The sequence below is a fragment of the Crocuta crocuta genome, unplaced genomic scaffold (assembly GCF_008692635.1).
Source record: "Crocuta crocuta isolate KB4526 unplaced genomic scaffold, BGI_CrCroc_1.0 scaffold282, whole genome shotgun sequence".
Lineage (NCBI taxonomy): Eukaryota > Metazoa > Chordata > Mammalia > Carnivora > Hyaenidae > Crocuta > Crocuta crocuta.
This window is the reverse complement of record NW_027529174.1, coordinates 7173441-7186420: the sequence shown is the minus strand read 5'-3', so window position 1 is coordinate 7186420 and position 12980 is coordinate 7173441. Positions and strand designations below refer to the sequence as shown.

At 39.4% G+C, this 12980-nt stretch overlaps 1 protein-coding gene across 1 annotated transcript in view; it reads left to right on the top strand.

The window, feature by feature from the left end:
• The window catches only part of ATP10D (ATPase phospholipid transporting 10D (putative)), a 103953-nt gene that overhangs the window by 68284 nt on the left and 22689 nt on the right, over positions 1-12980 (top strand). Inside the window, exons 11-15 of the mRNA XM_077757820.1 lie at positions 1429-1617; positions 4476-5079; positions 5706-5812; positions 7132-7258; positions 9186-9370. Of these exons, the coding sequence (XP_077613946.1) occupies positions 1429-1617; positions 4476-5079; positions 5706-5812; positions 7132-7258; positions 9186-9370 (1212 nt within the window). The remainder of the gene's footprint in view (positions 1-1428; positions 1618-4475; positions 5080-5705; positions 5813-7131; positions 7259-9185; positions 9371-12980) is intronic.

The window sequence follows — 12980 nt, the reverse complement described above, 5'->3', positions numbered from 1 at the left end:
AAATGTGTATTTTTCTTTCTTTTCAAATTTTTATTTAAATTCTAGTTCATTGACATACAGTGCAGTATTGGTTTCAGGAATAAAATTCAGTGATTCATCCCTTACATACAACATCCAGTGTTCATCACAACTAAGTGCACTTCTTAATGCTCATCACCCATCTAGCCCATCCTCCACCAACCTCCCTCCATCAACCCTTAGTTTGTACCCTATCAATAAGAGTCTCTTATGGTTTATTTCCCTCTCTTTTTCCCCTTCCCACATCTTTATCTGTTTTGTTTCTTATATTCCATAGGTGAGTGAAGTCAAACAGTATTTGTCTTTTCCTGACTGACTTATTTTGCTTAGCATAATATACACCAGCTTCATCCCTATTGTTGCCAATGGCAAGACTTCATTCTTTTTCATGACTGAGTAATATTCCATTGTTTACGTATACCACATCTTCTTTGTCCATTCATCAGTCAGTGGACATTTGGGTTCTCTCCATAGTTTGGCTATTGTTGATAATGTTACTATAAATATTGGGGTGCATGTATTCCTTCAAATCTGTATTTTTGTATCCTTTCGATAAACACTTGGTAGTGCAATTGCTGGGTCATAGGGTAGTTCTGTTTTTAACTTTTTAAGGAACCTCCATACTGTTTTCCAGAGTGGCTGCACCAGTTTGCATTCCCACCAATGATGCAATAGGGTTCCCCTTTCTCCACATTCTTGCCAACACCTGTTGTTTCTTGTGTTAATTTTAGTCATTCTGACAGGAATGAGGGGGTATCTCATTGTGGTTTTGATTTGTATTTCCCTGGTGATGAGTGATATTCAGCATCTTTTCATGTGTCTGTTAGCCATTTGGATGTGTTCTTTGGAAAAGTGTTTATTCATATCTTCTGCCCATTTCTTAACTGCATTATTTGGGCTTTTTGTGGGGGTGGGGGGTGTATTGGGTTTGCTAAGTTCTTTATAGATTTTAGATACTAACCCTTTATCTGATATGTCATCTGCAAATACCTTGTCGCATTCCGTCTGCTGTCTTTTAGTTTTGTTGATCTTTTTTCCTTCTCTGTGCAGAAGCTTTTTATCTTGATGAAGTCAAAATAGTTCATTTTTGGCAACTATGTATTTCAAAGTAAGAAAACAGTCAACTAGATTTTGGTGGAAGGCGTTGTTCCTATCTCCTGTTGAGTTTAAGTTAATAGTCAAGGTACTCTCCATCAGTATTATGCATTCTGGATTTTCCATTTCTTTTTATCTGTTATTTTCCTATTCTCACTTCCCATTGTGCCATATATGTTAAATCTTTGTTAGAAGTGTAAAGTTTACTATGTTGTTGTGCATAGATTGTGGTTATAAAGCTACTTGTCATGTAAATTGAAAGCTCTCATTTTTAGATACTTAATGTAAGAACACTTTTTCTTCTTGGGTTTTCAGGAAACAGATGTGGTACCAGACACCAGGCTTTTGGACAGATTTCATCAGATTACACCTCAGCTTTTTACTCCAGTAGATGAGACTGTCCCAGATCCACCACTGGACACTTTGTACATCATTGACTTTTTTATTGCATTGGCAATTTGCAACACTGTAGTGGTTTCTGCTCCTAACCAACCGCGACAAAAGGTAATGTCTCTGGGCTCCTGGGTAAAGTGTCTGCCTTTGGCTCAGGTCATGATCTCACGGTTCGTGGGTTCGAGCCCCCGCGTCGGGCTCTGTGCTGACAGCCATCTCAGAGCCTGGAGCCTATTTCAGATACTGTATCTCCCTCTTTCTCTGATCCTCCCCTGCTCACGCTGTCTCTCTCTCTCTCTCTCTCAGAAATAAATAAAAAACATTAAAAAAAATTCAAAAGGTAAAGTCCCTGATGCAAATAAGGATCACCTTCCAGAAGAGAACTTCGGGTTTAAATGTACATGTACTGGCCTTGTTACGTAGATAATAATTAATACTATCACTCATGATAATAATAATAGCAGCTAACATACACCACTGAATCTGTGCTCTGGATATATGTTCTAAGTGATTTACTGGTATTAACATGTGTAATCCTCCGAACAATTTCTAAGTTGGGTAATATTACTCCACTATACCCCATCTTACCATTGACGTTAGGTACTTATCCTGGAGTCACAGAGCCAGTTAGTGGGGAAGTGGTATTTGAACCCAGGAAGAATGACTCAGTGCTGCTCTACTATTTTGCCTCTCGAAAGGTGGCTGATGAGAACAGTTCTTATGAAATGTCGCTCTGCTCATTTTGCATAATTTCCCTACCAAACTGAAGCTTCTTTGAGGCTTCGGAGACCTCCAGCGTCATATGCACTACATCAAGCAAAATCTTAAGTATTAGATTCATCATCATGTTTCATGATAATGTACCTTCTTCATGTATCAGTTGGGTTAGTTCTAACTCAATTTAAAATCCAATACATTTACAGTGTATCAAGATTCTGCAGTTCCCACAAAAGCTAGATTGAAAAAGCCTATTTGTAGCTTAGAATGTATGGAAAAATTCATTTTCAATTCAAAAGAAAAACTTGTTTTAAAGACTGGTGATTCACCACATGCTGTGCTGTCTTCCTCATGCGAAGGACTATCTTTCCTTTTGCAACACCCACTTAAATTTCAGTTTGCAGCACAACCCAATTATATTTTCATTTTCCATCAGATCGTCTCCTTTTGGCGACTTCAGAGGTGATCAGTTTTAACACAAAAATAACTTATTTCCAGGGTGCCTGGGTGGCTCAGTTGGTTAATCGTTAAGCGTCTGACTTTGGCTCAAGTCATGATCTCACGGTGCATGAGCTCGAACCCCACCTTGGGCTCTGTGCTGACAGCTCAGAGCCTGAAGCCTGCTTCAGATTCTGTAACCCCCTCTCTCTTTGCCCCACACTGCTCTCTCACTCTCTCTCTCAAAAATAAACATTAAAAATTTAAAAAAATAACTTCTTTCCAATAAACCTTTTACTTGATCAGAAAACTGTTTTTATAAGGTTTTCAGTTAGAGAGTTGCTCTTTGGAAAGTGGTTATGTACTTAGAGAATAAATCACTGGATATTCTTTTTTTTCCTCCTCATGTAACAATTTTTCTCATGCATCTGTTTCCAAAGTAGGCGTCTTCTGGTGTTTTTTGTTTGAAAATATTGTTGCCTTATCCCCCAAAAATAGAATATGCTCTTGTCTGAAAGAAAATCCCTAGAACTATAAAAGCCTAAGCTTCATGATATTTTGAGGTAATGATAGACCATGACTAAGAAGCTAATCAGAATCTGTAAGAAGTATGGAAACCTCATCTGTATCTGTTTCTCTTCATTTCTGAGTTGCTGATGAGTGTGAAAATTGACCAGCATAGCTCCCTCCAAATATCCAAAGATTAATAACGTTTAGGAAGATACTTTCATATCTTAGGCATTTTAGAATGAGAAAACTTTAGGATATAATTGCCCTTCATAATTAATATTAAACTCTATGTTTAATCACTGATAAAAGTTAAGAGCTAGAAAAAAATCATGCCACAAATTAGAATATATTATGCTGATAATATTAAGCTGATCACTTCTGCTGATAACACTTCTAAGTGACTTTGTTTACCAGCCTTTTTAAAACAACAGAGAAAGTCATGGTAAGAATCTTTTATAGAATCTGAAAATTAAAAGAGAAAAACAAACCCATTTTGTTAATCTTTTGGCTTTCCTTCAATGTTTTAAATGGATATTATCACTCTTTTTCTTATGTTCATACAATTTTTATTTTTATATTAGTCACACAAATTTTATATTTTTATGGCTTTTCCAATTTTACCCATGGGGAGCTTTATAAACTTTATTTTTTAAATACTGCATAACATTTCAGAAAGATTTTCCTGCTTTGCTATTTCTGAATACTTAATTTGCTTATAATTTTTAAATTGCTATTGCTAGGATGTACATAATAAAGATTATGGATTACCTATATCTTAAGTTATTCATTAGGAAAAATTGCTGTAATATGCCCACTGCTAGCAATTTTTTAATCTTTACTATCATTTGTCAAGTTTCTTTCTGAATGGTTGTAGAAATTTATAGTGCCATCAGTGTTAGCACATATTTTTTATTATGTCCATTTTTACTTTTGTTAATGTTTTCTGGGACAGTTTTTTAAAAATGTTTATTTATTTATTTATTTTGAGGGAGAGAGAGAGATGGGTGGGGCAGAGACAGAAAGAGAGAGAGAATCTCAAGCAGGCTCTGTGCTGTCATCGCAGAGCAAGGCTTGACCTCACGAACCTTGAGATCATGACTTGGGCTGAAATCAAGAGTCAGACGCTTAACCAACTGAGCCACCTAGGCACCTCTTTTCTGGGGCAGTTTTAAGTATGAAGCAGCAGGCTGGTAGCTCTTTAAGGAGGGATAATTCTTACCTAGGTTTTTCCTGGTTTGACTTCAACATTGTTCTGAACTGCTTTTGACTATATTACAGAGATCCTCCCAAACTATCTTTCCTAGATTGGACTCTCATCACTGAGTGGAATGCCCATCAAGTCCTTGGAAGAGATTAAAAACCTCTTCCAGAGGTTGTCTGTCCGAAGATCAAGTTCGCCGTCCCTTGCCAGTGGGAAAGAGCCATCTTCTGGGATCCCAAGTGCCTTTGTGAGCAGACTCTCTCTCTTTAGTCGAATGAAACTGACTTCACCTGTGGAGGAAGAAGTCTCCCAAACTAGTGAGAGCCCACAGGGCTCTAGTAACTCTGCTTGCCCTGCAGAGACTGAGAAACAGACCAGTGATGCAGGCCTCACAGATGGCAAGGTGGAGTCCTCCCCTGCACAGCCGTTGGCCTCCAACCTGTGTTATGAGGCTGAGAGCCCGGACGAGGCGGCCTTGGTGTATGCCGCCCGGGCTTACCAATGCACTTTACAGTCCCGGACACCAGAGCACGTCGTGGTGGACTTCGCTGCTTTGGGGCCACTAACATTTCAACTCCTGCACATCCTGCCCTTCGACTCAGTAAGAAAAAGAATGTCTGTTGTCGTTCGGCACCCCCTTTCCAACCAAGTCGTGGTCTACACAAAGGGTGCAGATTCTGCAATCATGGAGTTGCTCTCTTCCCCAGGTAAGTTCATACAGAACTGAGAACGGGGATACGAGGGGCTCAGAAGTTCAAAGCCCCACTCTTGATGGTTTTATAAAGACAAACAAGTGGATATTTGGGGGATCAGCTGTTCTTTGTAAAGTGGGGGAAGCTGCCTAGGATTTGGTGAGAAAGCATGTTAAGTTTGGGGGCTGCACAGACCTGGCTGCAGATCTGACCCAACTATGTCTTGGTGAAGTTACCTAACTATTCTGTGCCTAAATGTTCAACAAATGGGGACTGTAGCACTTTTTTAGAAGTTCCTCAGAGGTTTAATGACATAGTATATGCAATAGGTAGAGAGCCTTTGTCCAGTGCCTACCAAACAGTAGGTGTTTGGTAAATGGCAGCTTGCATTATTATGGTTATTGCTGCTGTTGTTATTAATGGTGCGGGAATGGTGTTTGTATTAAGTTCATGGTACTTTTCCCCAGGGAGGAAGGAACAAGGGAAAAGTTTATTCTGAGGGTCCCTTTAATAAATGCACATTTGGGATTCAAAAGTGCAAGGTCTTTTATTTGTTGTGGGGTAAGCTACTGTTGTTTGTAAAACTGTGGCTTTAATTGGGCAGACTTGTGGGAATACTTGCGTTTTGTTAATTATTTCAGATGGAACAAGTCTGGAAAAACAACAGATGATAATAAGAGAGAAAACCCAGAAACACTTGGATGACTATGCCAAACGAGGCCTACGCACGTTATGTATAGCGAAGAAGGTGAGGCTCTCAGTTAGGCGCATCTTCTTTATTCTTCCACTGCGTAGCCGTCACTTAATGATCGGCATGTATCAAACCTGGATCTGGACAATTGGGAAAGCCCCCAGATCATGGGCTCTCTGTTCACAGCTTCTCTCTTCTATATGTATTGGCCGTTTGGAGCTTGTTCTCAGCATTTTGCCAGAAGGGCACCGAAACGTTCTGCTCCCTGAGTTCTCACGTGGTATGTTAGAAACCAGAGTATCAATGTCCATCCGTCATTCTGGGCTCCAGTGAGTATGAAAGTCAGTGAAACACACGTAGATCAAAGTATCAGTGCATTAATTGCCATCCATTATAATTTCTGACTCCTGGAAGCCTGAATTGGAGACTGTAGCTAGGACCTAAGACACACGTAAGGGTCTCTCATTTCTCACCCAAATTCTAGTTCTGACGAGTTGCATTAGGGAAGCTGGGGTCCACTGCAGACTCTTAGTCGATATTTAGTCAACCAGCTACATAGAGAATCAGAAGTCAACCCTACACCCAGTTGTAAGAAAAATGGAGAGTTTCAAGATCAAAGCAAAAGGAGAGAATTCTGCCTTTTCAAGCGGAATGACCCTGCCCCTGATAACAGTGCAGCCCAATAGATGTCCAGTTTTTCCTGTGTCAGATTGCCTTGTGAGCAAGAATAAGCAGCAGAGAAATCGCCTCACTCCCTCTGCTTCATGTCGCTTTATGAGAACTGAAATGTAGATTTCTCCCTCTATGGCAACCTGAAGATAAAGGAAAATGTATCATCAGGTCCTTCTCCAGAAATTCCATTTAATATTTTTGGAGGAGTCCTTCCTTGCTCTGCTCACACAGCCCCCTCTCTCCTTTCACCTTTACAAATAACTAACTCCATAAACAAATCCTCAGAAGGTATTAGCGGTGCTGCTGGCTACATAATACCTCAACCTGAGCAGTCCTGACACCACTTTTTCTACTGCACCATTAGAATCTTTCTAGATTTAATGACCAAGTAGAGATCTCTTCCAGCTGCATACCCCCTGGTTTAATAGATTAACCCACTTTCATCATATATGATGCCTAGAATTTCCAAGAGATATGGACCTACAGTGTCCACCCATTCTCAGTGGTAAAGTGGTCTGATCACAGAGCTTGGGAAGCTTGTGACCAGGCAGTGTGAAGATGTGGATCTGGTATCAGTATGTCCAGAGAGAGGAATTCCTAAAACAGGTTGATGGTTTGGTATTTTGCTAGTGGTCACTCCTGGTGGGATCCTGCAAGATGATCTGGCCTGTCTCACAGCTTTCCCTCCTCCTCCTCCCCCCCAGGTCATGAGTGACGCTGAATACACAGAGTGGCTGAGGAACCATTTTTTAGCTGAAACCAGCATTGACCACAGGGAAGAGTTACTCCTTAAATCTGCCATGAGGTTGGAGAACAAGCTAACTTTACTTGGTAGGTAGACTTTGTTGTGTTGTCTGAATAGATGATTTTGAAAAACACTGGCTATCTGTAAGGAGGTTATTCACCAGTATTTTCCCTCTGTTTTGATCTAATAGAGCAAATAGTTCTGTCTGCCGTGTCCAGTCTGATCTCTACCCCATTTCCAATTCTTTTCATTCTGTTTTCCACTGCAATGAACTAGACTTCATTTATGGTGGGATCAGGGTGGTCGTCCTTAAGAAGATCATTTAAAATCTTATCACTTTAACTTAGAATACCCAGTCAGAGAAATATTTCAGTTCCTCCTGGCTCAAGAGGATTTCCAACTAAAGTTTCTTGCCAGGCATTGGATAAGGTATTTAATACGTGTTGTCTTTTTGAATCTGCACAACAAATCTCTGTCTTATTTAGAGGAAACTTGGACCACAGATCAGCTCATTGACTCGTTCAAAGTCACACGCTAACAACTGACAGAGCTACAAAGAAATTCGGATCTACCTAGCAACAGGGCCTGCGTTCTTTGTTCTGTTGCCACTGGACCAGTGAAATTTGTTTCTCTCCTCTTACTTCCTGATTGCTGGGAAAAGTTGCACAGCTAACATTTCTTGTCTCAGACTGAGTATGCACTGACAGCACAGAGCCTGCTTTAGATCCTCTCTCTCTCTCTCTCTGCCCCTCACCTGCACTCATGTGCTCACTCTCTCGCTTTCTCTCAAAAATAAATAAACATTTAAAAATTATTTTACAAAGGTCACCTGGGTGCCTCAGTTGGTTAAGTGTCCAACTGCAGCCCAGGTCATGATCTCATGGTTCATGGGTTTGAGCCTCACATTGGGCTCTGTGCTGACAGCTCAGAGCCTGGAGCCTGCTTCAGATTCTGTGCTTCTCTCTGCCCCTCCCCAGTTGCACTCTGTCTCTCTCTCTCTCTCTCTCTCTCATAAACAGTAAAAAAAAAAATTTCTTAGTATAAAAAAAACTGCATCCTATTCTCAGGGATTCTGATTCAATTAGTCTGATGTGTGACTGGGACATTTGAATTTTTAAAAACTCCCCAAGGAACACTGAGCCAGTCACGGCTGAGAACCACTGTCTCCCAGTCTGGACATCTAGATTCTAATCTACGTGCTCACATACCAAGAGACCAGTATCAGAGCTCCATTCCTCTGGTTCAGAGAAAAACAATGATCTCCCTTCATATTGAGCCACAGAGTAATAATACTGCCTGTCCTACATCATTTCTCTGTGACAGCATCAATAGTGTGGGTCCACCTTTCCTCATCTGAAATTCCAAACTCAAAAACGCTCTGTGGATTTAGTGCCAGAACTCATTTGGCTATAAAAACCAGGCCTGATGTGATAAGCTTTTGTAAGTCTTTATTATCCTAATTAATGTGAACATTTGAAAGTTTTTTACAGAAACATTAATATGCTTGATTATGAGATGTTTCAAAACATGATAGATGCACTCTCTTACCTTCATGAAATTGGAAAATTTTTGAATTCCAAAACTTATCTGGTTGTTTTAGAAACGGGGATTATGGATTTATAATACGCATTTTTAATGCTCTTTCCTAATATAAGCCACTTATTGGCAAGAACATTCTTTGAAAGCCAGTCATTACCCTTGGGAGTATCACAGAATTACAAAATTGTAGAGAAAGGTCACATAGTAACTGAAACGAGTCCTCATCAATTTACAGAGAGGAAGGCTAGCCACAAGGATTACACTCCAGTTTAATTAACCCCATTGATTCCTAAGGCTTCCCTCCCAGAATAGTACTTTGTGAATGGTTTTGGTCTGGGTCTTTACACTTCTTTGAATCCCTGGAAGCTACTGGAACAGTTCCTGTAGTTCAGGATACAATGCAATTTCAGGCTAGGTGAGCTTCTACTGGCTTTGGTTTCTCACAAGCTGTGTTGCACCTTGGCTGTTTTTTAGGTGCTACTGGCATTGAAGACCGTCTGCAGGAGGGAGTCCCCGAGTCTATAGAAGCCCTTCAAAAAGCTGGCATCAAGATCTGGATGCTGACGGGGGACAAGCAGGAGACAGCTATCAACATAGCTCATGCGTGCAAACTCCTGGAGCCAGATGACAAGCTCTTTATCCTCAATACCCAGAGTAAAGTACGTATAATGAGATTGAGTCCATCTTTTTTTTTTTCCCATAGCCAGGGGAACATTTGTGATTTGATGAATGGAAGGAAGAAAAAAAACAAACAAACCCAGTAAGTATTAGCTCCTTGATAATTATTTCTGCTATCCAGAAGGTACCATAGTTCTTCTAAAGGCTTCATGGTTAAACATGATTCAAAGGAATTACTGCTAAAGAAAGTTGCCTTTATTATTTTTTATCTGCTTCCTCCCCCCAACCGGCCCCTGGATTTCCAGAGATTTGACAAGATTTAGCCCATAATGACAAACTATATCAAGTTCTGGGACGGGAATATACCTCCGTTTCAAGTTGAGGGGAAGTGATGATTTCTATCAGCATCAGGTGAATAAATTAGTATTTTTATGGTTAATTCCAAAAATAGACTCTTGGGATAATTATGCCCTCTAGTGGTAGTTCTTAGAGAGTGCTGTTGAGAATATCAAGTTTGTGGAACTGTTTTAAGGGAAGGGGAAAATAATTTTTTTTCTTTAAGGAGTTTAAGAGGTTTGGATCCAGCTTATTTATTTTTCATAATTATCCCTGCTCCACCCCCCATTAAACTCTAACACAAATGTTCTAATGAGTTGAATAGGCATTTTTTCTTAATTTTCCAGTATAGTAATAACCTCTGAGATTTGGGCATGTTGCTTAATTAACTTGGAAAGGCTTTCTCCCTCCTACTTCAAAGTCAGACTTAATCAGTGGCATCCATTCTCCACCAGCAACCTGCCTCTCAGAAATCCTCTACAGCTTGTCATCTGGATCGCATCCTGGGACTTTGTCACAGACTGCCATGTTTGGTTAGCCATGTTATTATGATCAGGCCTTAGTCAATACCTAACCAGATCATACATTTTAAGGAAAGAGAAGTCTCCTTATTCAGCACAGAGTGGGTTCTCCTTGGCAGTTGACTGTGGTCCCAGAGGCCCATAACCACAACTTGCAGTCAGCTACTAGTCCCAGCCAGGTCTGAGCACAAGAAAATTGTCATTAGTCATTGTGGTCACTAAAATGGATGTGCCCCAAGGCTGGTAAGACCCTGGTTCATTTACTTGGTCTGCTAGTGGTTAGGTATGTGACCGCGGACAGTTTTCTCCTGGACCTTTTCCCTAGCCTGTGATGTGAGAGTAATGCCTATTTCACAGAGTCATTGTAGGCATTAAATGAGAAACTATTAGTGGTAAATTAAATATGTAGTACTTGGGGCACCTGGGTGGCTTAGTCGGTTAAGCGTCCGACTTTCGCTTAGGTCATGATCTCGCGGTTCGTGGGTTCGATCCCCGCGTCGGGCTCTGTGCTGACTGCCAGCTCAAAGCCTGGAGCCTATTTCAGAGTCTGTATCTACCTCTCTCTGACCCTCCCCTGCTCACGCTGTCTCTCTCTCTCTCCTAGAAATTAAAAAAAAAAAAAAATTAAAAAAAAATAAACATGTAGTACCTGTCAGAAAGGGTTCAGTGAACATTGAAAAGGAAATGTCAGTTCTTTTTATTTGATGTCAACTTTGACATTTTTATGAGCAGTAAAATCATTAGGATTATGGAGCTCATTTGTAAATGCACAATTTGTAGTTAAAGATATTTAAAACTACCAAATTCAAGAAGTCTTTATAGAGTACCTACTATGGACTGTTCTAAGTGCAAAAAATACATTTTTTTAAATTATTAAAAGCTATTCTACCTATGTGAATTTTCCAGGTAGCTAAACAGAGCACAGTGAACACAGTTTGGTTTTATGGTGACTCAGGTCCATGCATATAAAATGCCAGGCACATAGTAGGGGCTCAGTCACTATATTATTTTCATTTTTTTTCTCCACTCACCTCTCCCCATCAGGAGATGCTAAGAGTTAAAAAAGATCATGGAACCTGGTTGGCCAGTTAATGAAGAAATTGCTTCTGTGACCTAAGTGAGCCACTGGAAACCAGTAGACTATCTGGTCATTTCTGTAGTGTAGTACCTCAAGCTTTATGAATTTCCATCAAAATTGGAAATCTGGTGTTCCTAAATCTGCACATTGGATTACAGTAAATGTTGCCACTTATAAGCTTTACATAGTTTCCATTCTCATAAGAGCCCTGGGTCTGTTTTTGATGGGGAAAAGGTTAATATAATTATATATTAGATTATTTACTGCCTTGTGATATATAAAGGCCTTTCAGGATTCATCACTTAATGTTTTAGGTTTTGTTTTTATGATTTCATTTATAATTTTTTCCCTGAGAGTAACTTTATTTTCATGTTAATTAGAATCCATAAAAGGCTTTCTTATATGTGATCTTACTTGACAGTTATAGCAGGTATACAGATCAGGTAAAATTATCCTAATTTTTATAGGCTGAAACTCCAAAAGGTTGTAATTTGTCTAAGTACCCACAGCTAATTACTTGTCAAGCATACATTTTGTATTGAATTACGTATTATATAATCTGTATCCATCTGTAGTTATTCTTATTATTCTTGGGGTTCGGTTCTTACAGTTGCTGCAAATGCTGTATTAGTGAATACTAAACCAAGCGTAGGATTAGGTTCCCAGAAGCCTCTCTGGTCACAACATTTTGTCAACCAATCAATATATATAACCTTGTTCCATGTGTGTTTCTATTTAAAAACAATTTATTATATGGATTATAACATTGCATTTATGGCCAACAGCACTGTAATTCATGCCTGCATACGGCTTATCTAACACACATATTTTCTCTGTAAAGCACATCACAACCTTCTTGTACGTAGACAGCACTATGCTCGGAGGCCATTTTAAACAGTGAAATTAACAGAGAGCACAAACGTACAGAAAATGTGTCACCAAACAGTGAAAAGGACACGTATGTACAGTATGGGAGCTGACATAAGACAGAGCATCACCTTGTTCAGTTTCAGCCGGAGTCATATCACATGACTCAAATCTTTCTATCTATGAGTGTTTACAGATGACCATGAAAACACTACAAGTATTGATTGTAGGATTACAGATAAATTTTAACAAGTAGGTGAATTCACAGATATGGAAGCCACAAATAATGAAGATTGTGTGTGTGTGTTTCTATAATGAAAATGTAATTTAGAGAACTAAATACATACTCAAATAAGAGGATAAGAATGTCCATAATCATTCCATGAACATAAAACTACAGATAATTTATGTTCATATTTTAGAGGGCTTCCACTCAAGACTGTATTCTGTGCACCCTGAGCATACAAAGACTGTAATTATAGTATTGTATAGGACTGTAAGTATTTTTTCACTTAACAAATACCTTAAATATCATCTCATGTTAATAGGTGTGCTGTTTTTCAGACTGAAGGGTATGTTACCTTCTACATGTATCATCCTAATGTAACCAAACTCTAGAAGGTTTCTAAAAATAATTTTTTACTATTACATATTGAGCCTATTAAGGGCATATTTGATTCATCTTTGCACACTTTTCCTCAGAAGCTTTTGACATGTATGGGATCAGATTTGTTCCTAAGCTAAAGGTTGCTGGGTACCTCCATGTAACGTTGTATCTCTTGTCTGTCGCTTATGTAGTTAGTAAGTCCTCATGTCAGCTATGTACCCATATTTACTTCTTTCCTATGC